At 43.7% G+C, this 27,490-nt stretch overlaps 2 protein-coding genes across 5 annotated transcripts; one reads left to right on the forward strand and one right to left on the reverse strand.

The window, feature by feature from the left end:
• The first annotated feature begins 1,577 nt into the window (after positions 1 to 1,577).
• Positions 1,578 to 7,888, forward strand: dorip1 (dopamine receptor interacting protein 1). Of its 3 annotated transcripts, none has more exons than XM_083791943.1 (7): positions 1,578 to 1,822; positions 2,766 to 3,003; positions 3,761 to 4,053; positions 5,696 to 5,785; positions 5,901 to 6,035; positions 6,595 to 7,491; positions 7,536 to 7,888. In XM_083791943.1, exons 1-6 carry the CDS (start codon positions 1,728 to 1,730, stop codon positions 6,776 to 6,778), a joined length of 1,035 nt encoding a protein of 344 aa, XP_083648069.1. In that variant the 5' UTR covers positions 1,578 to 1,727; the 3' UTR covers positions 6,779 to 7,491; positions 7,536 to 7,888. The 3 variants fall into 3 exon arrangements, with proteins under 3 accessions (XP_083648069.1, XP_083648071.1, XP_083648070.1); XM_083791945.1 differs by having other exon boundaries at positions 2,772 to 3,003; XM_083791944.1 differs by having other exon boundaries at positions 6,595 to 7,888.
• Positions 7,889 to 8,398: 510 nt separating this feature from the next.
• On the reverse strand, positions 8,399 to 27,203 carry klhl28 (kelch like family member 28). 2 transcript variants are annotated; one of them, XR_014570840.1, is made up of 8 exons: positions 27,126 to 27,203; positions 21,839 to 22,021; positions 20,815 to 20,892; positions 19,719 to 20,356; positions 18,031 to 18,474; positions 14,540 to 14,748; positions 9,955 to 13,494; positions 8,399 to 9,875 (listed from the first exon to the last, which is right to left on the reverse strand). XR_014570840.1 is itself a non-coding variant. In XM_083791874.1 (7 exons), exons 2-7 carry the CDS (start codon positions 22,019 to 22,021, stop codon positions 13,331 to 13,333), a joined length of 1,716 nt encoding a protein of 571 aa, XP_083648000.1. In that variant the 5' UTR covers positions 27,126 to 27,203; the 3' UTR covers positions 8,399 to 13,330. The 2 variants fall into 2 exon arrangements, 1 of the variants encoding a protein (XP_083648000.1); XM_083791874.1 differs by having other exon boundaries at positions 8,399 to 13,494.
• Positions 27,204 to 27,490: the final 287 nt, after the last annotated feature.

Below are 27,490 nucleotides of genomic sequence, written 5' to 3' on the forward strand. Positions count from 1 at the left end.
GTCCTTCATTCATATGCTTCAACCTGTCGGAATTCAACTCAAGTTTATAAATTATTATTTTCTTTTTTTACAGGTGTCTCTATTTTTGTCTTTGGTACAAGCTTCCAAGGTTTTTGCAGTTTAAAAAAAAAATGTATTTAGTATATAACAATAGACAGAGAGAGAGAGAGTGAGAGAGAGAGAGAGAGAGAGAGAGAGAGAGAGAGAGAGAGAGAGAGAGAGAGAGAGAGAGAGAGAGAGAGAGAGAGAGAGAGAGAGAGATGTCAGATAGGGTAAAGGTGCCTGGTCAAAAGAATAGTCAAGGTAAGACAGGTCAAGGTAAACTTTACTGTTGCGAATATGTGTTCCTTTGTGCAGCACGTATCAGGCTGTCAACCACGGCAGGTGCAAAAATGGTCTCAAAAACATGGGATGCTATATTTTTGCACCCCTCACTTTGAGCACAGAGCACTTCATGAGCATGTCCAAAGGAGTCTTCATACTTATTAATAGTTTATGCAGAGAGCGAGCCTTTTCATGCCAGTTTTACTGCATGGCATGATTGGCATCAGAGTGTCCTATATCCTAAATGATAAAAGCTTTATAAAAGATACACAAGTATTTGTGTATTTCTACAACCATTATAAATAGCCCACATTTTGATACGGTAAGTTATATAATGAAACTACAAATCCTTCCTTTATAGACGTGCCCAGTGTTTCTTACTGATATTTGTATGTAGCCTATTATTATTTCAGAAATGCCTGTAGTGTAGGGGCAGTGGTTTCCAAACATTTTCATGTCAAGGACCCCCAAATTGACACTAATTAGCCTGCGGACCCCTATTTGAAAAGATATGCCATGCAGGGACCCCCATATAGAGAAGAGTTGTATGGCTCTAGTGTAGTAGGCTACCCTGTAAAAGAGGAGATCTCAGTAAGAACGCTGGACACAGTGTTTCCTCTCTGTCAGCAGTATGAGAATGTTTACTGTCACTTTAGTTCAAAAATACAACATAGTCACAATGTTTCTGCAACTATAGTGATTCTCAACTAGCTGTTTAATTAAAATGACCCCCAGTTTGACATGCCTATTAGTCTACAGACCCGCATTGAATGGCATTTCTATCTCTGGGACTATATGGACCCCAATTTATATTGTAAAAATCAATGTAAATTTTACTCTGAGAGTGTACCAATTGTACACTCTCTGAGTTACAGACCTATAAAGGTCCATTTGGTTCCGAATTATCATTTTAACTGGGGACCCCTGGAACTCTCTCAACGGACCCCTGGGGGTCCCCGGACCCCGCTTTGGGAACCACTGGCGTAAGGGGACTTTGATTGCATAGTTCGGTCCGTTGTCCTCCGGCCGTGCGGCGACCTGGTTGGCAACCCCACAGATAGCCAATCACACAGCGAGCGCCGCCAATCGTCCGATACATCCGGCTTGCTTGCTTTTCTCTGTCCAGAGTCCAGAGTATGGGATCCATATTTAATAAAGGGCTGCATGTTTACTCCAGAGTATGGGATTCAGAAGGGTCGTTCCCAGTGTTTATGGGCGTAACTTGACGTCTTTTGAATCTTGCATTAAAAGGGAGCTGCTGCAGCAGGCTGCATTTGCAATCAGACAGGAAAATAATTATAATAACAATACCCGGTAGTAATAATAATAATTAAAAACATATAGAAAGATCATTTGGCTGGGAAAGCCTTTTGTACAAAAGTCATGAAGAAACCCAGAGAGCCATGGAGAGTAGATTCTGTGTTCTGAACGACACTGAAGACCTCAGATCTCTCATTTCTTCCAACACTGATGACGACCAGAGCCTCCAGTTCGAAAGGTAGGTGGTGTTGCTGCTATATAGCTTGTTAGCACGGATGCTATCCTGTGGCTGCAAGCTGCCATAGGGCTCCGTCTACCCTCTGGAGTGCTGGGGAACATTTAGTGTACTTTAATATGGAAATTATTAATGTCATGTCGTACAATGTATAAATGGTTGAAGATTGCCCAGATCCGACGATCGAGGCCGCCATTCGTAATCAAATAGGAAAAAGTGTCTGAAAATGTTCCACACTCAACCCTGTCTGTCTGACCTGCATACACTTAATACATGTCATGCAGTGTTGATTTAAATGTCCTACCTGGAATTTAAATGTCCTATAGTGTCCAGATTATCTCGCGTGGAAGACCATGCTATCTGCCACTCACCCAAGCAGAGAATACTCTCTATATTTGACCTGAAGAGATATGATTATTGTGCATATATGAGCTTGATGGCAGTAGGCTACTTCTTGTAGTCTACTGCAGAAGTGCTACTTGATTGATTGATTTATCATTTTATTAACAGTTTGTAAAATGGGTACAGTTAAACGAAAGTATATACAGGCCAATACAAAATCTGCTATTAAAACCAGAAAAAGCACCTGACTTGTTTACATCAGGGTCCTCCTCTTCAAATCAAGAGAACAATTAGACACATATATATATATATATATATATATATATATATGTATATGCAAAAAAGATAATCATCACACACTACTAGTTATATACATGTATTAACAGTACAGTGTACAGTCAAATGTTATGCTAAAAGGATTAACACAAAGTTTGTCAATGTTTGTGTCACGCAATGTTTGTGTTTACACTATAAAATTCTCCATTCATTGTCAATGGGAATATAATGTTTGTGTAGGACAAAGTATGTGGACACAAACACACACACACACACACACACACACAGGCTATAGCGCTCCTCAAAAATACCAATCCATTCCCCTGAGGTCCAGGACGTTGTTCGAAGAGATCCGAGCGTCGATCAACAACAATGACGAGGAGGACCGCTCCTTCTGGAGGCCGGTGCTGCCCTGGGGAGGCGTGTACGCCATCCGGGCCGGACGCAAGGCCATCTCCTGCACGCCGCTCTACGTCAAGATCAACCTCAAGAACACCTGCACCATCGACGGCTTCCTCATGATCCTCTACGTGATCCTGCGGGACAACCAGAGCTTCCCCCGGGAGGTGGGCGTGCGCCTTGTATTTCTATTTTATTTTATTTTATTTTAAATTATATCCCACGATAACCAATTTTTTCACCCAGTGTCAATGTATTATCTAATGTAATCCTAGGCTCTACACTCCCTCCACCAACCTGTGGAGAACTCTTGCTTCCTTCAGTACATTAGTACTAGTAGTCGCTTATTTTAACCTAACAGGGAGGCGTTTCCCCGTTTGCACGTAGCGCGTCCAGTTCCTTTCCCTCCGTCAGGGGTCCCGGCTGGCCAGGGGGAGGCAGTTTAGAGACCCAGATTACTTTTTTGTAAGGGTACCTACCTACCCTAGGGGTGGGTGCCTACTTCCTTGTTGACTTTGCCAACGAGTAATGACTGGAATGACACAAAATGTTCGTCGACCACCTTTTTTCCACTGACTAAAACAAAAGCTAAATAAAAACTGGACTAACACATTATTCAGGGACTAGTGGATGAGAAGAGATCCAGTAGAACTAAAAGAAAAGTAATGTTATGCTTTGTTGCATGCTGAAAATTGCAGATCTACAAGCTCAGTGTCTAAAATCAGCCATTGCGACGCCATCAAGGCCCGCCGAAAAACATTTCAGTCGACTAAATCAACTGTCGATCAACTAAATTAAATCACAAACTAGACTAACACTAAACAAAATTCAGATGACCAAATTGTGACTAAAAACGAAATGGAATTTTATTTAAAAAAAAACGAAATCAAAAATCAACATCTGCTGTCAAAATCAACACTTAAGGTGGGCGCCTTCCTGGGCAAGCAGTTCGTGGACCACTTCCTGTACCTGATGGACTCGTACGACTATGCCACGGTGAAGATGCTCTGGATCTGGGACCGCATGGCCAAGCGCCAGTACCGCTCGGCGGTGCGCCACGCCGACGCCGCCCTGGAGATCGACCTGTTCGGCAACGAGCACGACAACTTCACCATGAACCTGGAGAACCTCATGTCCACCATGCAGGAGAGCCTGTGCACCAACTGGAGTTGTCCGGCGCGCGTCCAGGAGTTCATCCAGAGGACCATCCACATCAAGTGAGTAAAGCTGCACCCGGAGCGCTCACCCTAGCCCCTTCGATAGCACTTCATGTAGACTTAGATAGCAGACTTATAGCATTTTTATGTAGTCATAGCACTATAGTACATATATGTATAGTTTCATTATATAGATATTCCACTGTTACGTTCTTAGCTTACGCATGTTTTTTTGGTATGTGATGTATTGCAGCTTTTTGTTCTTGCTTATTGTAAATCGCTCTGGATTAAGAGCGTCTGCTAAATGCCTAAATTGACGCATGGCCTTCCAGGAGGCTTTGACATGCAAGGAAAGCAGGCCTCTATTTCTTTCCCCTGGCCTCAATAATGGCGTGGCTTTTACAATTTAGCAGGCATTTATCAGACGCTCTTAAGCCAGCACGACTTACATTAAGGATGGTAAAAGCAAGGTAATACATAAAATGCATAGAAATCATCAGTCTAAACAGTATAATATAAAAATCTATAATATGTACATTGACACTATAATACACACCAAATGACCTGCCATCTCTCTGTCTACAGTACATAACATGCTATCTAGATTACATTTTAGCCTTCGCATAAGCCTGCAAAGTCCTCAAGGGTAGATACTTCACTTGGTGGCAGTGTGCGCCGTGCACACTATATTGGGCACTGATTGGTGAGAGACACTGACACACAGACTCAGACCCTCTTCTAGACGGCCAGACGCCAAAAATAGATGATTAAACATAATGTTGCAGTATATGTGCACCAGCAAAACCCGTTGCTCGTTAATGATATTGTTACTAATGGCTCGGGTAAGCTGAGGGAGACTACCCTTTAGACATGTTAGCCCTCTCTAAAATGATCTCCAGCTGTCTGATGGTGAGTGACGCTGTGTTCCCAACAGACTCCCCCTTTCCTCTGGCCCTTGTTAGACCCGTATAAAGGCATGTTTACCAAGAGTGTTCTCTGTTTAGACGGTAGAATATCTTATTAGACATGCTGTAAGCTGCTTGGGCAGATTTTGTTAGAGGTGTTTAATGTTCACAGTTCACACTCTCACAGAGGAGGGGAGTCTTGTGAAGACTAGTCCTCATCGATGGGCCTCGTACGATTCCAGTATGAATCATATTGTCCCTATTTTGGTCAAAGATATTGTCCTTGTCCTTGGGGGACTCCGGCCAACTATGCATATAGGGTGCAAGTGGTTCTGGCCCTTGCACACGGCAACTGCCAAGGTGTAGAGAGTTTTGCTCCTTGAAATTAGAACCACTGACTGGATAGTAATTGACAGAGTTGAAGTGCACATGCCAGTTCTGACATTGTGATGAAACCGGTTCCAAACGTGATGTAGCCTCGGTACCCAGGCTTTTATTTCCGTCCGCATGCGGCTCAAAAAGAAAAGCCTGGGGAAAACCATTGGAAACTCTTCAGGGGCGGGCAATCGGTGAACCAATTATTCTCCAGCGCTTGCTCCATGCGCGCCCACCCCTCTAGACCAGAAAGCACGCTGGCTGGGCCAGGCTAGGGCAGGCTGAATGTGATGGAACCGACAACCGATTCCAGTTCCTCAATGCTGGATCCGGTTCCTGCAGTTCCTCTGGTGGTTCCCGGATCCCTCCGTCCCAAGTAACCCCTAGTTTGGATGTGGTCTCTCTTTTTCTTCTACTTCCAGCCCTCCTCATGAACTGCCTCACCGAGATCCCATCCAGTCGGCGGTCGACGAGTTCTTCTGCCCCAAGATCTTGCTCTGCAAAGAACTAGGGTGAGGAGGAAGGCATGTGAATCATTCCAAAACGGCATTACATCACTCCTTCCTTCCTCTGTGTCCTCTTGGGAGTTGTGTTGACAGAATGTACCGGCGGTCTCCTCCATCACAGGTGCGACGGCCTGAGGGAGTTCTCACAGAGGGTGTTCTGCCACGGGCCCCCACCCTTTGTCATCCTCAACATGCAGCAGTGGAAGTCGGAGGAGCTGTCGTACGTTCCATACCATCTGGCTCTTTCCCAGCACAGGTTGGATACTTACGTTTTGCCTATAGAAACACTGTTCTTCCATTGACCACAGGGGAAGTGAAGCGGGCCTGCTATTAAGCCTGATTTATACTTGCTCATTCACTTGCCAGATCTTGTACATCTGCTATTTTCTTCTGCTGTTGATTAACTGCATTTCCCTGCGAGGTGCTTTTCACTGGTCTGGAAAGCAGTGTTAATTTTGTAGACTAAGAATAAAGGACTTTTTTAAATATATTTAGTCGACTGAGACTACGGTAGACGAGGCTAAAGCCCAAACCACACCAATGGGTCGCCATACAAGTACAACTCCTTGCAAGAAAACGGTTGCGATGAGTTGCATGGCGACCCATTGGTGTGGTTGATCGACATGTAACAGAGGACATATCACACCGCTGGGACGGACGCTAAAGCCGCCTCGACCCTTTGGTGTGGTTTGGGCTCAAGACTAAACAATTTCAGAAGGCTGAATAATAGGACTTAATAAAGACTAAATCAAAATATTCTGAAAAGATTAACGCTGCTGGGAAAGTAACGCTAACTGAGGTCTCTCTGTCCACAGGTACTCACTGGAGGGCGCCACGCTCTTCAACAAGGACGAGCATCACTACTCTGCTGCCTTTCAAATCGACGGCTACTGGATGCACTATGATGGTCTGAGGAGTGACAATCTGATCCTGTTACACAAGCCTCCCGAGTTGCTGCTGCTCTCATCCCTGGTGTATACCCGTGCCTCGGACAAGTGATCTCATCTGTAGCACTTTTTTTTTTTTTTTTAATCCAAAGCGCTTTACAATGTTACACGACTCGCCCATTCACACACCGATAGCTGAGGCAACCATGCACCATGCAGGCGGCAAGTTGCTCATGGGCAGCGGGTTTAGGGATTCAGTGTCTGGTTCAAGAACACAACGCCAGGAGGAGATGGGTGTCGAACAGTGAACCTTCGGTTTCCTCGACAACCGCTCTACCTCCTGAGTCACTGGCGCTCCCATGACGACGTCAACTGCATAAGGGACACAGACTACAGACACTTGGTTCAACCCTTTTTTGTCACTTGGGAAAATGTGTCAATGTTGAGCGAAAGGGTCATGCGACAAAGTATAAATGAACCATAAAGTGGTCGCACAGTAGTATAAAAACCAATCAAACGTGTGGTTATTTTGTGTCATATTCCTTAACTGATGCCATTACATGGTGTGTGATTTTTTTTATCATACATTTTAGTCCTAGAATTTGGTTTTGACATCAGCTTAATTTCCTGTCAATAATTACTTTTATGTGTGTGCTCTGTTTTACTTGCAGCAAGCTCACTGTGCAAATATGTAGCTTCAGATTGTTTTGGGAATGCTTGGAATCCAAGAATATAATGGACTATATTAGTTCTGGGCTGATATATGCATAAGCGATACCTCTGAATAATGCACAGCATAGCCAAATGCAGCAGAGACTACCTGAAGTAGTGTCATGGTCACAATTGCTCAATGCATGACAAACGTTGAGTTTGCATTGTGTTGTAACTTCTGCATACTGTTATGTGGACATTGGGAGGACAAGAGTATTTGAAACTAGCATTGTTGGCTAGTTATAGTATTTGTATGGCCCTGTCAATATTATTCTTGAACAAACTTATTCATATCAGCCCTCGCCTCCAATGAAACTGGTGCTCTTTCTATTTTCCACTGTGGTTTGAGAGGACGGGCGAACTAAGCAGTGCTTGGCTTATTTTCTCACTGATGCCATCTTAATTCTTTTTTTTTTTTTCATGCTGTCAGAGCGAGTGGAGGCACACTTTTCAGACAGTGGAGTGAATGTCTGATTAAATTCTTAAATTGTATAAATAACCTTTCAAACTGTGTGAAATGATTCATTTCTGACAGCAGAACCTCAGCACAGACAATATATTATGTATGCTTTCTGAAGTAGGAAGTTAGCCAACTAAATGTGATTTAGTTTTCCGTCAAACACATTGCAGACTTAACGCAAACCCCCATATTAGCGTCCCCTCTTCCTGGCATGTCATAGGTGAAGTTTTGGTGAAAATAGATCTACAAGCTGACGTGATGTTTTGAACTTGTAGATCAATTTGAGCCGGTGGAAAGATTTGGTTGTCCAGGGGGATAACAAGGAGGGGGCCCCTGTCAACTATACAGTATTATTTAAAGTAGTTAAAACACAAAAGTGCCTCTATTTGAAAAATATTGTACATTTTCAAATTTGTAAATCATCTTTTATATGCAGCCACTGTTGATCTTATTTTTATGCAATATAAATATTGTTTTTTTTTAATACCTTTGTTTTGAATTTGACTACTAGACAGGCATGACAAGTGACAAAATGACTAAATGGTTACCTTTTAAGGCAGGCATTTATTTAACTGGGTACAACTGCACCACACAAACTGACTAAAATGTATGTAAAATGTCATCAATCAAAACAGAAGATGTGAGAAGGGGGGGGGGGACTGCTTCTACATCTAAAGTAGGGTTAAGCCCAATGTATTGTCCATCGCAGTGGTGGAAAGTAATTTCAAGTACATTTACTAAAGTACTGTACTTAAGTACAGTTGAGGTATTTATACATTTATTTAGTATGAATAAGTATTTCAAATTTCCGATTTGAAAACTTTAGTTACTAGTTACTTTCGGCCCTATACATTTCGGCCATTTGAAAATAGCCGATAAGAAAATAGTACTTTGAACTTTTAAGTACATTTTGATGGCAATACTTTTACTAAAGTACATTTTGAATTCCGGACTTTTACTTGTAGGATTTCTACAGAGTATTGATACCTTTACTTGAGTAAAATATTTGAGTACTTTTTTTCCACCACTGCTCCGTCGCACCGCGGTGTTGCATGGCGAAAATAGCCGGCCAATTTTAGATCTGCTATTTTTTTAATGTTTTTTTACGTGCGACACCGCCGTGCGACAATTCGCATGAATCAGGCTTTATCTTTTACTTCCAGTAATAATCCACAGGATATAAAATTCAAGATTAGATTATCACTTCACGTCAGACACACAGTATGGGACATCATGTAAAAAGAAGCAGAGTGGTCATTTGGCTAACATTGACATCAGTTTCAAAAGGACTTCGTTCCGACATTAGACAGTTGAGTGGCAGTCTCGTTCCAGACCTGTTCCATCAACCTCCACCATTCTTTAGTTAAACAAGCACTTTGGTGACAGTGGTGGGAAAACACAACATTGGTTAAGCCATAATAATAAAAAAAACTAAAACGCCCTTGGTTAGGCCATAATAAAAAAAAAACCTTGGTTAGGCCAGAATATAAATAAACTAAAACAATACATTGGTTAGGCCTGCATGAATAAAAAAAGAACCAAACAAATGACATTGGTTAGGCCATAATAATAATACAAAATAATAAGTATGAACTTCACACATTTATACATCCCTTCTTTTTGCAGATTCACGTTTGCAGATTTCATCAGGTTCTCTCATGAAAAAGTTGCCAATAATTAAGTATAAATCAACACAATGGGTAGGACTCTAAAAATGAATGACATAGCACATGATACATGCATGTAACACACAGATGCTAGATAAACAATGGAAGCACACACACAACCATGCCTGCATGGTTTGTGCGCTACAAAGCATAGTCATTTATACTCGCTAGTACGACGGTGTCGCTTGCTGAGAAATAATCTACAAGCTGTTAGCGTGTCGCAATAAATTAGGCTCGATCTCTCTCTGAAAGTTAACATTCAACATCAACAAATAAAGACATCTCAACAGATATATGAGACAAGAAAAGAAAATTAGACCGTTTTAGAAGCCGAGTAATATGAATTACTATAAATATGAAACATTTAACTCCTCCAATCAATCAGATTTTCCACCCAACAAGTCAATGATGTTTAGTTTACGTTCAACTAGGCATTAAAACAATCATTACAAATTCACACAAAAGATTAGCATAAATATATTGCGTGGCAATGCAAATGTAGCCTACTTGGTGGAAAAGTCTTGGTGATTGTACATAAATCTTAATTTTCAAAAAGAAAAAGAAACAGATTTGCCAAGCAAATCTCAAAGTGATCCGTGATGAGTGATAAGGAGGGTTAAGCCATCTGTATTCTGTAACCATTTCATTGTAACAAATGAATCAAACATTATGTATGTTAATACAATATAATTAGTTCGTGTGCAGTGGTTGGAGGGGGATTCTCCCTATACTCACACACTACTTAGTACTTTCAACAGACCTGGGGTCTGTTGAAAAGCACTACCGCCTAAAGCGCATAGGCCAACATCTCCCGGCCTAATGTCAAGCAGGGACATAACCTCTTGCATGACTCGAGCGGCAGCCTCAATGTGGAGGAGACCTGGTATATTTAGGAAATGAATGTCACGGATTGTAGCTTTAGGAAGAGTGCAAGGAAAAGTGGAAGAACACATGTTGTCTAAGCCAGGTATGAGGATTGGATGCAGAGATGGTCTTACACTCCATCTTGTAGTTAGGTCAAAGGCCACAATGAATAATGAGGGGGGAAACTACTTACTGGTAAACTAATTGGTTTGAATATGCCTTAACCAAATTAACCCTGGTTCATTTGTGTCCCTATATTGGCCATGTCATTGCGGGCAAAAAAAAACACGTATCGCACTGCGATCATGTAGATGGTCCAACGGCAATTGTTCCCCATGCACCACCGTTGTCCGACAAAGTATAAAATAGGGCTTAAGTGGTTTTTTTGAAAAAAAGAAAAGAAAAAAAAAGCATGATGTACAAATCAACTGGCATGCTCAACACAACACACTGTACAACGATAGCACAAGATGCCAAGGAGGATGAAACAAGGCCAGCGGTACTATATGACGCCTCCCCAGACGAGCGTCACCCAGATATGCCACGTGTGACTCCATTACAGTAATAACATGAGATGCCTTGGCTTTTCAAAGAGACTAAAAACCACACAAAAATATATAAACCCATAGAGAAAAATAAAGTCTTATTGCATCATCTAAATGCCGTTAGCCTAAATTAAACCTATGTACAAATTACAATATGTATCAAATAGTTTGGTAAGTGCAATGCAGAGCTCTGTTAAAGTTTCCACGTTATTATGTGCAAACAGTGTACAATGCAACCCTAGACTAACAAAAACAGAGATTAAAATGGACACCAAATGCCAGCCTTCATACTCCATATCTCTATGCTCCATCTATTGCTTCAAGCAGTCCGTCCAAAATCGAAGGTATACCGACACCATCACCCGGCCTGGAATTGATTGTACAACCCCTGGGCGGAGAGCGTTTAAGCTCTAAATTCGTCAGGTAGCCATGACCATGACCATGAGTGCCAGTTCAGTTACTCTTCCAGTACCAGTGCACTGGTGACGGTTACAACTTGGTCCGAGTTGGCAACAGCAGCCCATGGTGCTTTATCGTACATTTATCACGCGATTGCTGTACATGGGTTGGTGTCATTTGTCGCATCGGAGGTGGGAGATTTGACTATATATAAAGCAGGTGATATTTTGGCACATGTCTGATGGGGCTGTGAATAATTCAACTCCTCTCTGATGCCTGATTTATACTTGGTTGCATGTCGTTTAAAAGATAAAAGACAAGCGCAACCCGCTGTGAGATATTTTTGGTGCGCGAGAGCGGCGCGCAACTTAGTATAACTCACCCTTGAGATTGCTTGGGTGGAGCAAGCAGTGCAGGTGTTAAGGGTTGCTCTTATCCGTAGCTGACTGGGAGAAAATGCTGCCATTGCTGGCAATGGATATTTGGGGACCATGACAAAGCACCTTTCTACGCTGCACCGGGGACAAATATTTGTCAGGGGAGCCACTGCTTGTGGCATTGTCTAGGAAAAGGGTTATTTCACTGAAGTCAATATATCCACAAAACATAGTGCTACCCGTTTTGTGGTTGTTCTATAGCTACAGAATTCTCTTTAAGAGAGACTGCTTTAATTTATTGCGTGTGGGGGGTGTGTGCGTGCAAGATTGTGTAGTGGGGCTTTTAGATTAAGGGTATTTTCAATAAACACCAACATCTACAGTAAGACAAGTAACTTAGCAGAAGCTGCACACAAGGTTGTCCGCCTTCGTCGAGGCAGCAGACACACAAACTCAATCCTGAATCCTATAATATTAGCACCAGTTAGAAATGGAGTGTGTGACACCTTAGCGAAGGAAGGGGTTACAAACGCTAGAGAAGAGAGTGTGTGTGTGTGTGTGTGTGTGTGTGTGGGGGGGGGGGGGGGGGGGGGGCTTTGAATGGTTCCCAGGATGAAGCAGACACAATTCGGCTAGGTTCATCATTTACCTCTACGCACACACACACACACACACACACAGTGCAGAAGAACATTTACAGGCATTGCACTAGAGGATATATTCATATCTATATATTTCATTTAGACTATTTACAAGAGAGAAAAAAGGCAGCCCTTTTTAAGTAAATATAAAGATTCCATTTTTTCTCTCTTTTTTTGTGAAGCACTGGTGTGGATGCGGACATCTCTAACTCAAGTATGCAAATTAACCACCACGCTTCGGTCACGCACGCACACGCACACACGCACACACACACACACACACACCTTTCCATCGGACATGCACATATCCTCCAGCATACAGACGGACTAACATCCACACTGACTTGGCCATCAGACACACATCGTCATAAGAACACCAGCAAATGGCAAATTTCTACAAAACTGGGAACACGTTCTGCTTGTTAACAAAAAGGAAACAAAAATGAACAGAGTGGAGTGATGCACGGAATTAATGGTATGAATGAAACACAACAAAAGGGTGTACAAAACAAAATGCGAAGACAACCAGGAGGACAAAAAATAACAAAACAAAGAAAGTGACAGGATTTCTCCCACAATCCTCTCTGGTAAAATGGCTCAGAGTCCTCACTGTGGTCCAACATGCAACAGCAGCAGTGTCAGTCATCATCTCTTGTCATCTCAGAGACAACACACATCCCCATCTTCCACTCTCTCTCTCTCTCTCTCTCTCTCGTCTTTTCTGCCTTTTCTCCAGCCATCGCTGTGGCTGCCTGCCCGCCCTCCTTCATCCATCCATCGTCCGTCCCTCCGGGATTCACGTCGATGTGGAGTCCCCCCCTCCGCCTCGTGGAGGATGAACGCGAAGGAAGAGGATAACAAGGAAAAAGAAAAGAAAAACAAAGAAAAGAGAAAGCCTCCTCTTGGTCTTGGTCTTCTCTTCCAGCCTAGTCCCTATAGCCGGCCGGGCCGGGCCGGGCCATGATGGGTCAACGGTCCATGGGGTTCAAAGGGCCATGGGTCAAAGGGCGGTCAGGCCAAAGTTACAGCGGCAGTACATCATGCCGCTGGAGTCCAGCCACGTGTCCGTGATGGGGTCGTAGCGCTGGACAGTGTTCAGGTAGGACGAGCCCGAGTGCCCGCCCACCACGTAGAGGTAGTTATCCACGATGGCGGAGCCCACGCCTGGGGAGAGAGAGAGAGAGAGAGAGACGCATCCATGACGACATCGTTGATTGACTGATTGAGTAACTAACCAAAGTTCATTTAATTGTAGACAGTGGAGTAAAAAGTACAATATTGTCCTACCCTTGTAGTGGGGTAGAAGTAAAAGTATTTGAAAATTGTAAATACTGAAGTAAAAAAAAACAACAACATTGTACTTAATACAAGTACATGTACTTAGTTACTTTACACCAGTGGGTAGGAAACCGTTTGACAGATTACAACCACATTCAACCTGGCTGGCATCTCCATTCTGGGTATGTCATTATAGATGAATTATTATAAGCCCAGGCCTAAACGGTATGCTTAATTTATATCTGCAGGCTTAAAATACATCACAATGGCCCCTTTTCCACCAAAAGAACTTTGGTTCTAGAAAAGATTCCCTTACATTATCTAGAACGTAACTCGCAGAACTTGCCCAAATGTGATGACCTCGTCATATTTGTGACGCTATATGGACGCCATTAGCCCAAGGAGGGTTTTCCTTGCGAAACTAATGCTTGCAATGGATTCAGAATCATGAAAACCCCTAGCCTGGATCCAGCCCAAAGACCCCGCCCACTTTCTGAGTGGACTGCATCTCTTCTCTGGTCTGGTGTTGCGCTGTGAACCTATCATTTCTTCGGTACAAAAATGTATTATCCAATGAGAATCTGTGGTGGGGGTGGGTCTAACGAACAACCAATCAGCGCCGAGGCCCGTTTTCAGCGTCATCACACATGCTACTGAAAGCATAATGACATTTTGAAAATGTTGCCTTATATAGGTTGTTAATGGTACCCCGACTTTCAGCAGCTGTCACAAAGTTTCCCAAGGGAGTTGGCTTGGAACAAATTGGGAGGTGATAGTAGACACCTTTATGATTTGTGAAGAAAGCTAGTGGTAAGCATTTTCTTTTGTTTTGCAGATTTGCCACACATGTCGCTAACTAAATTAGCTTTAGAGTAGCTTGCTGATTCATGTCTGATGATAAGCAGGTGGTCTCGTCTCAGTCTCCACTCACCAGTGCGTGGTTCATTCATGGGCCGGCAGGCCGTCCACTGGTTCTGGTGCGGGTCGAACCTCTCGATGCTGGACAGGTGGGACACGCCGTTGTGCCCGCCCACCACGAATATGAAGCCCAGCATGACCCCGACCCCGAAGTTGATCCTCTTGTCCGCCATGGGGGCTACCATTTCCCAGGCGTCCTTGCTGGGGTCGTACCGCTCCACGCTGCGACGCAGAACACAGCGGACAGTCGGACACAGTGTCGGTTTACTTAGTTACTTTTAGACCATTGAATGCTGAGAACAGATTCTACAAATGTCTTCTAAATCTTAACTGTTTTCTGATAATTCATGTTTCCATGTCAGTGGTTCAGTGGTTCTCAAACGTATTTCCCAAAATTATATGTATTCGGCCACTGACCCCCCAGAAGCAAAGATATGAGTTAAAAATGTTTGCTGTGAAATAATATCAATTAATCCTGGTGAACGTGACGTAGGGAACAGGATGGACAGCTTAGAACAGCTAGATTGTGTGTAATTAACCTGTGGTCTTTTTTTAATCTGTTTAAGTGTGGCTAGCGAGACTGTGGGATTATAGCCTTCTTTACAAGTCAAAAACTAATCTGGGGTAATTCTGGAATGGAGACTAAGAGTAAGACTAGGAAGGATCAGAGTTCTTGTAAAGGCAACATTTCCGTCTGACAATTTGTGTGACAGATACGTTGAGTGTAACGGCACCTTATTCTGCGGAGAAAGTAGCTGCCACAGATGGAATCGCAAGAAAAGAAGCAAGACCAAGTGTGCAGTCCAACTCTACTACTGTTAGTTGTTATGGTTTTTAAATATTCATTTGTTTTACGCAGTTTTTATGGCCTTGATTTATAGACACCGAAAAGGGTAGGATGTAACAAATGCATGGCATCAGATGATGACTGTGGGAAAACTAGTGTGTGTGTTTGTGTGTGTGTGTGTGTGTGTGTGTGTGTGTGTGTGTGTGTGTGTGTGTGTGTGTGTGTGTGTGTATATATATATATAGATAGAGAGAGAGAGCGCGAGAGAGAGAGAGATCAACTGGTTAATGAGTCCATAGAAGACTCAAAGCGACGACATTAAGAAACCCTCAACAACACTGCTGGAAGTGGAAACCTTGTGGCAATTTGGGAATTGCCTCACGGTATCGAATGGTATATAATCTGCTGGGGAAAGAAGACAAAATAAAGCCCCCCCCCCCAAAAAAAAGATTGTATGTTTATCCAAACACATTCTCCTGAAGGGTTTGGGGGAGTCAAGGAAACTAAACAACAACAGAGACCTACATGGCCCTCTAGTGAGATCTCTACACAGCAGTACATACAGTAGGAGTGCGTTCAGCAGCCTCCCCTCTGACGGTGTTTTAATGCTTAGTCCATTGAGACCTTGAGTGCAACTGTGTCTCCATAGCTTTTAACCATTATTTTATACTTGTTGAAAAATAGCAGATATACAATCTCATAGCGTGGCACTCGGTGCCACGCTATGAGATTGTATATCTTAGCTTGTAGGTCTGTTACATCGTGAAAACGTGTCTTTGTTCCTTCACAGCAAATGCTTTAACTCATATCTTTGCGTCTGGGGGTCCCTGGAACAAAACATTTTGAGATGAGGGCGTGCGGGCCAAATTAATGTCATTCTGGGGGTCCTCGACATGAACATCTTTGAGAAACACGGACATAAGAGACATTTAGAGATTCACATTTAGAAGACGTTTTGTTGAATCTGGTCCTCAGGTCTTTAATGCTTAATTCATATTCCGTCGTACGACGACAACGCACAGTGAGCTTGTAGATGATCGGGTTATTTTCGGCACGCAATAAATCAAGCTCTAGGTTTCCAGTCCACTCGGTGACAGGACACTGGCTGTTTTATCCGCAACACTGAACTAAGCTATAAAAAGGGAACTACGGCGATACGACAGTGATGCAAGCATCCACATTGATGAGACATAACGTTCTATGAACATGAGTGACGTGAACGCAACCCTCTCTGAATATTAACCTGACAAATTGAAGAAGGTCGCTTCACAAACTACTTCCATCTGGGCTCACTGTAGCCCAAATGCTGAAGACGGTGGGCCCTTTTATTTTCAAGCTAAACACGCCACATCTGTAGCAGCGAACTATAAATAACCTAGTTATTGATGTTACAAAGAAAGGATAGACTTGCTTTGATCATACATGACTGGACGGTTAGTATACTATAACAAAACGTAAAACATAATACCTGGTGTTCAGATGCTAAATACAGTGGGTGATGAATGTAAATGTGACATTGCCATTAAAACTTTGGTGGTAAAAATAAGGTCATCAGCAGTCACTCAATTTATATAGGATATATTCTTTGGCAGGCAGAGACCGGCGAGACTGCAGCAGAAAATAATCCTAACTGATCTGAACACATCTTAAATTGTTAAAAATCATATCTATCATAGCTGTGTCACAAGAATCCTTCAGACGAAGCATTTAGTATATGATTATTGTTGGAGGAACATTAACATCCGCTTCCGAACAAATGTAAGATTTATTTATCTCCCCGGATCTAGGAGTTTCCTCAAATTCCTCCTGATCGCAAAACATTTTCAGCGATGGATGAATCTAAAATAGACCTTTACTGATGCCGCAAGGGAAATTCAGTTGGTAAACCCATTTTGGGCAGGAACTCCTTTTGGTGTTATCATTATGTTATGCTTTAGCTATTGAAAAATAGCAGATCTACAAGCTCAAGCTACAAGCTACGAGCTTGTAGGTCTGCTATTTTTGAAAAATCGAAGAACCACTGACATAGAAACATAGCTTTTTCAGAAAACTGTCAGGATGTAGAAGACATTTTTAGAATCTGATCTCAGGTCAGAATGGGTTAAACCAGCCCAAATGTGCCTAGCACTAAAATTACTTGATATTTCTCATCCATAATTAGCGATGTCCCGATAACGTTTTTTTTGGCTCCCGATCAGATTCCGATCATTTGATTTGGAGTATCTGCCGATAACGATTTTTCCCGATCATATATATATATATATATATTTGTATAGAACACTTATGCCATAATATCCAAAATCACAGACAATATCCAGTCTAATATCATGATATATCATGGATATTGATACTATGGATTTTCCGATCGGGTTTTGTTGCTCCCGATCGGAAACCGATCATTTGAAAATGGCATGATCAGCCCTATCCATAATATAAGGCAACACGTGTTAAAACTAACAGGGGGGGGGCAGTTGCCGGGGCCATTTCCACAACCACCAGCCTATACTAACCCATTCTGACCGGGCACCCATTTTGGTGTCAGCATCATGTTATGCTTTAGCTATTGAAAAATAGCAGATCTACATGCTCATATCGCGCCACCGAGTGGCGCGATACGAGCTTGTAGGTCTGCTATTTTTGAAAAATCGAAGACACTTTTAGAATCTGATCTCAGGTCAGAATGGGCTAACCATTCACATTCACATCAGCAGTGGTACCTGTTCATGTGTGCAGGGCCATACCCTCCGATGGCGTACACCATGCCGTCCAGCACCGCCGTGGCGAAGCAGCTGCGGGACTTTGTCATGGGCGCCACGGGCTGCCACTCCTTCATCTTGGGCACGTACTTCTCCACCGACTGGAGGTAGTACTGGCCGTCGTAGCCCCCCAGGGCGTACAGCTCCCCGGCCAGGACCACCACGCCCAGGGTGCTGCGGCACTCGGCCATGCGCTCCACCGAGGACCAGGTGTTGCTCTCGGGGTCCCAGCTCTCCACCGTGCTCTCGTGCCGCCGGTAGCTGATGCCCTGTCTCATGTGCGTGGCGATGCCGCCCACCACGTACACCTTCTGGTCCAGCACCGCCACGCCGAACTCGTACCGCGGCACGCTGAGCGGGGCCAGGCCGATCCACGAGTCCGTCTGAGGGAAATACATTTCCATGCTGCGAGACACACAAACGGAAAACAAATACCCAATAAATTAAATGAATCCCCATCTCTTCATCTGCTCTCACTGGATGATATGGAGGATTAAGGAACTTTATTTGCAGTGACTTATGTCGTTTTATGTAGTAATTATCTGAATTTATTACATGGCTTGGTTGAACACTGGATTGGTAGACCGCCGTCTAATCAAAGCCTCAGAGCACCTGGCTGCGCTGCTTGGATTTTATACTGTACCCAACGTGACAGCCATGACTGCGCTGCAGCTGGGCAGAAAGAAGGCCTTTCAAATTATTACCGTAAGCGAGGAAATTCCTGGTTTTGTTGTTACTTTACAATGTATTAATAAAGTGGCCCAGGCCGTAGCGTAACGGTCTGGGCACCGGACTGGTAATCCAGTCGCAGTGTGCCGCGGGTTCGACTCCCGGACCCGACACGGCCTTTACTGCATGTCATCCCCCCATCTCTCTCCCGTTTCCTGTCAGCCTACTGTCTGTCCCTTCAAAAATCAATACAAGGCGTAAGCCGCAAAAAAATATCTAAAAAAAAAAAAAAAAATGTATTAATAAAGTAGCCGTGTAATAAGTGGGATAATGTATGCCGCGGCGGTAGTCGTTTGAAAAATAACGCCCATCATGATGATTACTCATTTGCCGCCGAGATCGTCTTTTGACGCCTTTACCTACTTGGGCTTTTGACATCGAGATCGTCTTCGGACGTCTTTTTTTAATATAAATTGATCACGGTTACCAACTCTGTTCTGTACGCGCTCGTAGCGCTCCGGTTCCGGTGCGGTGAAGTAAACTGGAAAACTGGAAGTGAAATGTCCGCTGGCTTATGCCGTCTATGGGAACGGAAATTTTAGAATCCCATTATCTCGGATAATCTTCTTCCAGGATGCTGCTGTTTTGGAATCAAAACAAGCTCGATTCGCGTCTCGCCGTTACCTTTCTAGAGTGGCGAACAGACCGGCCGTGACGTTACCTTTCTAGAGTGGCGAACAGACCGGCCTTGACGTTACCTTTCTAGAGTGGCGAACAGACCGGCCTTGACGTTACCTTTCTAGAGTGGCGAACAGACCGGCCTCGACGTTACCTTTCTAGAGTGGCGAACAGACCGGCCTCGACGTTACCTTTCTAGAGTGGCGAACAGACCGGCCTTGACGTTACCTTTCTAGAGTGGCGAACAGACCGGCCTTGACGTTACCTTTCTAGAGTGGCGAACAGACCGGCCTTGACGTTACCTTTCTAGAGTGGCGAACAGACCGGCCTTGCCTCCGACGGCGAGCAGCATCTTGGGGGCACAGCGGGGCCGCGTGGACAGCACCGTCTGGTAGGAGAGCCGGTGCTCAGGCATAAAGTGGTATTTGAGCGCCTCGTTGAGCAGGTGCTTGCATGCGTGGTCGTCGCGTATAAGGTGGTTGGCTTCGTAAAGGCGAGTGAGGAACTTGACGCTGAGGAGGGGCAGGCGCACGCAGTGCAGCAGCCGGGCCAGGTGCTGCTGCCGCTCCGTCACGTCGTACTTGATCCACGACTCCAGCGCGTAGAACACCGTCTCCTCCGTGACCACCTTGAGACAGTCATTGGACACGATTTCGTCCAGCTCCGCCCGCGTGAGCTCAAAGAACTCCTCCGTCTGACACACCTCCTCAAAGTTCTGACAGATGAACTTGGTGGCGGCCAGACACAGGTCGTGGCAGCCGTAGGTCTCGGCGAAGCGAGAGATGCCGATGCAGTTCCCGGCGTCCAGCTGGCTCTCCAGGAAGGAGCAGCACTCCTTAAGCACCAGCTTGACCTGCAGCAGGTTGGCGGCCGGCAGTAGCGACTCCACGGTTTCTTGGGAGATGAAGACCGTGCCGGTGTAGGCGTACTCCACGATGGCCTACGGAAGAAAGGTTGAGAGGTAAGCGTTTTGAAAGGACTTGACAGAAAACTATTCACAAGTCAGATTATAACACGACCCCGTTTTTTAGGATATTTCCATTGGAAAGAAATGTCTTATATTCAGACCAATATAATGTGACATTGTGTTAATATAGCATCGAAAGTTAGTTTAACCACTTACCTTCACTTATCCTCGATTTGAAAATATCAGATCTACAAGCCTGGAGATATTTTCAAATTATTTTGAACAAATTTGGAATATTTTTTGAACAATTTTAACAACACACATCTTTTACGGGGATGCCTGCTGGCACAAGGACATTTTCGGATGGGGCCAAATAAAGAATAATGTGGGGGTCCTCCTTGTCATTGAGAACAATTGCCATACTGTAGCTTTAAACAACTATACAATAAAAATAAAAAATAAACTTTGAAAACAAAAAACCCTGGAAATACCTGTAGAGCCGCCTCGTCTACGCACTGGAACTCCACCTCCGAGGTCTCCTTCTCCGACAGGTTGCCCGTGAACATCGCCTTTGAAGTAGGGAAGGGACGATAATCGTTATCGTTTATCGTGATGAATAAATAAAAACACTCACAATAATCGTATCGTGGGAGATTTCAATTTAACGTGAAATTGTCCTCCGTGGCGTCAAATACACTAGGATGAATTCGCTTTTGTTGAGCTGCAAATTCAGTACTACTTAAACCATCTATACTTGAGAAAACGGACCTGTAAATTATTTCCCCCAAAAATAACACGTCGCAACGCATTGTGAGCTTGTAGATCGGCTATTTTGGACGAACATTCTCCCCATAAATAAATAAACAAAAAAAGTGGTAGTTTTACGCACATTTCGATTATCACGATAACATCGCAAAGTGTTTTGGACCATAATAATCGTGGTAAGGGATTTTCACATGACCAGTGTTTTCGTCGACTAAAACTGTCGAAAAGACGAAAAATGTTCGTCGACTACCTATTTTTACTGACAAAATCAAATGGAAACTAAATGAAAACTAAGCTACGATGACTAAAACTAAGACTAAATATACTGACAATTTCGTCGACAAATAAAAACTAGACTAAAATGTTAGGAAGGGACTAGTGGACAAGAGATCCAGTATAAGTCATTTTACACTTGGTTGCATTCTGAAAATAGCTGATCTACAAGCTCACAACGCGTCGCAACGCGACGCGTTGTAGATCTGCTATTTTCAGCAAGTGTAAAATCAGTCATTATGACAGCATCAAGGCCTGCCAAAATACATTTTAGTCGACTAAATCAACTGGAGATTTAGTCGACTAAAATCTCGTGACATTTAGTCGACTAAAACTAAACTAACCCCAAAACATTTCAGGTGACTAAAATGTGACTGAAACTAAGTGAAAACTATTCAAGAGTCTATGACAAACTAAAATTGAAATTTGCTGCCAAAAACAACACATGGTCCCCGGGCGGCCATCGTCCCGACCTACCTTGAAGTAGGGGCTGATGCTGGCCAGCACCACCTTGTGAGCGTGGATCTTGGAGTCGCCCACGCGCAGGACGATGTCACACAGCTCATGGTCCTGCCGTAGGAGCTGCAGGCCCTGCAGCAGCTGCTCAGAGTGAGGCCGGGTCAGACTGGCAAGCATATAGGACTGCGCCTGCTGGTCCATCTGAGAGAAACAACGACAAGCAAAATAAACATTTTTTTTTTTTTTTTCTAATATATTTTTTATCCCACGATTTTGTAACCCATTTTTCACCCCTGTGCCAATCATCTAATGTGATCCTGGGCTCTACACACCCTCCGCCAACCTGGGGAGAGCAACGGACTTAACTCATGCTTCCTTCATGCCCGAGTGTCCAAGTTGCTCCTTTACACCCGACAGGGGGGAGTTTCCCTGGTTGGACGTAGCGCGTGGAAGGAACACGTTATTCCAACCAGTTCCTTTCCCCTCCATCAGGCGCCCCGGCTGGCCAGGGGGAGGCAGTTTAGAGACCAGGATTACTGCATGTTTTTTGTGAGGGTATACCTACCCTAGGGGACACGGGGAGAACATGCAAACTCCACACAGAAAGGCCCTTTCGCCAACCCCGCCTTCGGGTATGGGCACTGATGACGCGGAGGAGGAAACACGCCGCCAGCACCCACAGCGCCCCGAGCGGGAATCGAACCCAGGACCTTCTAGCTGTGAGGCGACAGCACTACCAACTGTGCCACCTGACCAATTATTTGTTGACGAACATCGAGACCGGTCGCGACGGGTTGACCGTTTCGTCCAAAGCTGCCGTTTTGGGAGAGCGCTGGTTTCAGTTCATTCGACCTCCTCGTGTGTGTTGGCTACTGAGGCGCACTCTAGGGAGAGATTTATACTTCACTGCGCAACAGTGTTGCGCACAGAGAACAGCTGATAATACAAGCTCACACCACGTCGCGGATGCGACTGTTGCGAGCTTAAGAGGTCTGCTAGTCTCGGCCATTCTCTGCACAAGACACCTTCGCGGGAGCATAAATTAGGCTTGATGGGCTGCAGCTGCGCGTGCACGAACAGGCTCTGCTGCCGTGACCATAGAGCGCTCCCTGCGTTCGTATGACAGTGACAGGAGGTTTGGTTTTGAGGACGACTGTTTTGAATTGCTATTATTGCACGCACACACACACACACACGAAACCAAGGATTATATATTTCGAGGGCGAGAGACCACAATAAAAATCCTAATCATTCTTCCTCCACACTGGGGGAAAGAAAACAGCATCTGAAAGTGTGATGGTGCATTTTTACACCCGAGTGCAGTTAGAACTTTCCCATTGCATCTTATGAGAGGCAGGGTCCATGTGCTGCCGGCCTGCACGCGCATACGGGTGCTCATCAGTGTGACGTCGAGAGGAGGAATCCACAGATGGAATATAAATAAAGCAAAAATAAAATCTCACGACTGGAAGTCTATTGATTAGGGTTTGGGTCAAATAATCGGTCATACCCTGAAGAAGGCAGTAGGCCTATATGTTTCGAAACGTTGGTTTCTTCTTCGCGTCAACAATAAACGTTTTGCATTGGCAGCTACGAGTGTGCGGCTATACATATTTGAATTACAATTTATCGGTCAACACATCGTCATCGGCCTTAAAACGCGGCAGATCTGTAGATGCAACATGCTTTCATGGAAGCTTCTCTATGGAATTCAAATGACAGAAAACAGCCATGGCGACTGACAACTTTAATCCTTGAGATCGTCAGCACTGTACCACAACATGGATTCAAAACAACACACACATAATTTGTATATATAATCTGTGTATGTTTAAGATGTATATTATTGCAACCATAGGTCGCAGATTACTATGAAAACCTGCAAAACCCGTCCGTCCGTCAGGTCACGCCTCCATATATGGTTGTCAGTCCACGCCTCATGACGTCACGCCTCGTGACATCACATATATGTCCATATATGGGCATTTCCAGAAGATGCCCTAATACAATCCCTGTTATGCCCATATATGGAGATCCCTGACATCATCAATATTAAGCCCATATATGGTAATGTATATGTATATGTATATGGCCATATTGTGGCAGTCTCAGACTATCATCACATTTAGCAGACACTCTTAATCCAGAGTGATTTACAGTAAGCAAAAACAACACATGGTATTACATCAAATACATAGAGCACCGAAGTCGGACGTCACTTTCAGTAGAGGGCGCCAGTACACAGGTTCATGTATTTTTTTTAGTTGCATTGAAATTAGGTCGCTTCATATAAGAACCGTTTGAAAAATAAACCGATCATCCCGGCCTTTCTGTCAGGGGGGTGGCTGTGCGTCGTTAATGATGTCCATTAATATTTGATACAGCCAGTTTCTGGAGAACATGGAATTAATTTGGCAAATCCTTGAAACTACATATGAAAGCAATGTCGCTGCTAATATACGTCACGCCCAGCTGTCAACACATTGCGTTCCTGAAATTCCTCGTTGACGTAAGCTCAGCTGGCGGTGACTCGACTCGTACTAACCACGAAACATTAAATATATATATATATATATATATATATATATATATATATATATATATATATATATATTTTTTTTTAAATAACATGTCAGTTTATGTTGTGCGACGGGCAGCTGCAGCCACCCTGCCTAACCGGAAATGTAGTCTGGGTTGTTTGACTCGTTTCTAGCGCTTATTTTGTTACTCTTTGGTTATATTTGTACATTTCCACCTTCAGTCGATGCTTCATATCCATACGAGTGAAAAGGCTGGGATGATCGGTTTATTTTTCAAACACAGTTCTTATATGAAGAGCTCTAAAATCCCCCTATGGGGAATTCAATGCAAATAAAAAGTACACGAACCTGTGGACTGGCGCCCTCTACTGACAGTGACGTCAGGACTTCGGCGCTCTATAGAAATTGTCATCAAGAATCCTAAGCAAGCTAAGAACCTAATATCTGTAGACTATCTAATATCTGTACAATCAGGCTATGAGTATGGCCTCAAAAGTCTAATATCTCCCCCGGTCCAGAGGGATATCCCTTTGATCTAGGGGTTAAGATGTTGGACTTTCACGTGGGAGGCCCGAGTTCGAATCCCGGGCGTTACATATACATTATAAGGTGCTACATGCTATGTCTACATGAAAATGCTATGTTATAGATCTAATAAAATGCTAAATCATGAATCTAAATTACATAAGCTTAGCCTGTGCTATGGGCCAAAATGGAGTCTCAAGAGGTGAGTTTTCAGACTACGGTGGAAGATTGGGAGCGAGTCTGCACATCCGACTGCAAATGGAAGTGCATTGCATAGTTTTGGAGCCAGAAGAGAGAAGAGTTTGGGACGTGTGGAGCGTTGTCCTGGCTTTTTTACTGAATGTTCTTCCAGCCTCCCTACGTTGGCTCTCGACCTGAGGGTGTCTGTCCATAGATCCGAAGTCCCGTTAGTCCGAACATTCATTAAAGTTGACAAACATGCATTAAGGTTGGCGAACATGCATTAAGGTTGGTGAACATGCATTAAGTTTGAAGAACATGAATTAAGGTTGGCGAACATGCATTAAGGTTGGCGAACATGCATTAAGGTTGGCAAACATGCGCTGCTGGTTGACGAACATGCACTGCCGGTTGACGAACATGCGCTGCCGGTTGACAAACATGCACTGCTCCCGTGCTTGCAGTTATGTTTAGGGTTAGGGTTAGAGATAGGTAATTTCGGAAGAATGAGAGGTTGGCACAATGGGAGGTCGGAACAATGCCACGGAACCGATCTGAGTGCGCAAGGTGGTTTAAGTAGCCCTACTTGATCATGCCACAGTGGCTGAGTGGCACACAAATGCATCAAAAGTACCCGATATATATTGTAGGCTACAAGCTCAAATGTGGCACGTTTTGAGCTTTGGGCTTGTAGATCTGCTACTTTTTAATTAATTTGAATTCAGAAAAGTGGGCTAACAGCCTTGGTCACAATGAGGATTTCACCTGAGACGATTGTCATTAAACTAAATGTCATATTAATGTAGGCTATACTACAACATCATTTAAAAATGTCCATCATAGAGAAAGCTCAGGGAGGGTAATTGTCATTTTAGTTCATAATAATAGTTTGCACTTATTGTAAATCAATCAACAATTCAGAACCCACAAACTGATGACCATATAGGCAGCCCTTTATTGTTGTACCTGCCCAGAGCTGAATTAACTTACTAATATTGCCTGTCACTGTCATAAACGTTGACTTAAAACACCAGCCTACATGTACTTTGACACCCATTCTCCTAAAGACAACCTGTGGCTCCTCCTGAAAAAGGTGTATATAAAATATACAAAATATATTTATTTTGTATCTCCATACGTTTTGAATTCTGACAAAATAATCAGAATGACATGACAGACACACAACTGGCCTAGGATGCTGTCGAGTCTGAAGAAGCCTGCAGGTTCAATACGTCGTAGTACGACGGTATAGCGCGTCCAAAAAAAGAACAGATCTACAACTTGCCATCGACACAACAACAATAGCTATAGCTTCATCTCTATGCTTTGGTATTACAAAAGCGACACCGTCGCGAGATGGAGAGTAAATTAATGATCTTTTTGAGGCCTTGTTGGTTTGATTTAAGAGAAAAGAGAACGTGATTCATTCCCAAGGCTATAGCCTATGGGTTTGAAAAAATAAAATAAAATGCATACTATTAACAGGCAGCTTTTGGGTGATGCTAAATAATATGATAACGTACGTTATGCTCGGGAATCAGTTGTGCCTTTTCGAGAACGCAAATAAATAACAAAAACATGTTCGACGGGGAGGGATATATAGCTTAAAGCCTGGCGCACAATACAAGACGGCTTGTTTTGGGTTTTCTTTTTTTTTTTTTTTTTACAGTAACGAATTATGCTATTATTCGATTAGACTCTCCAGTAACTAGACGGAGGCCTTTACTTGGTGTCTATACATTGCGTTGTGAGTGCTGGGGCTGCAGTCAGTCAGGCAGTGCAAGGTTTTAGCTGCTAAAAATAAACAGTGCTGCCTGGGGTCTGCTTTGCTGGGCTGCTAAACACCGCAACATTGTATCCATCATACATACAATCACATTAAAAAAAACACACGGCGCCTGTGCTGAAACAACGGACACAATAGTGTCTGTAGCTGCGTATTGTTGGCTGGATATATAATAAACTTAACAAATAATACACCACACCATCAATCAGATAATAACATGCCATGATCTGCAGCCAGGGGGTGGGGAGGGGGGTAAGAAATAACACGAACGAACCTGTGAATTATTGCGCTGTGTCTGTGATGTTGCCGCTGACTGTCAAGATGGAGTTGCAGTGGCTTGGCTTTAGAGGAGCTTTCAGCAGCAGAGATGTGAGGATCTGTGTCCGTCAGCCATGCACAGGAGGGAAACCACACGACTTCCCTGCTGCTTTCACAATAAAAGCTGTGAGTGAGGCTCAGGGAAAATTACCACTAATTTTCAGCATTTTACTATATATGTCATTAATATACCTTAGAGTTGTGTGGTGGTAATAATAAAAAGCTTGGCTAGAACTGGAGGTCTGGGGAAAACAAATCAGTAAAAGTTACTGAAGTACATCTTTGTGATGTCACCGAGATGGGGGGACCTTTATTATTACT

Source organism: Protomyctophum parallelum, assembly GCF_964188405.1.
Source record: "Protomyctophum parallelum genome assembly, chromosome: 20".
NCBI classification, from domain to species: Eukaryota; Metazoa; Chordata; class Actinopteri; order Myctophiformes; family Myctophidae; genus Protomyctophum; species Protomyctophum parallelum.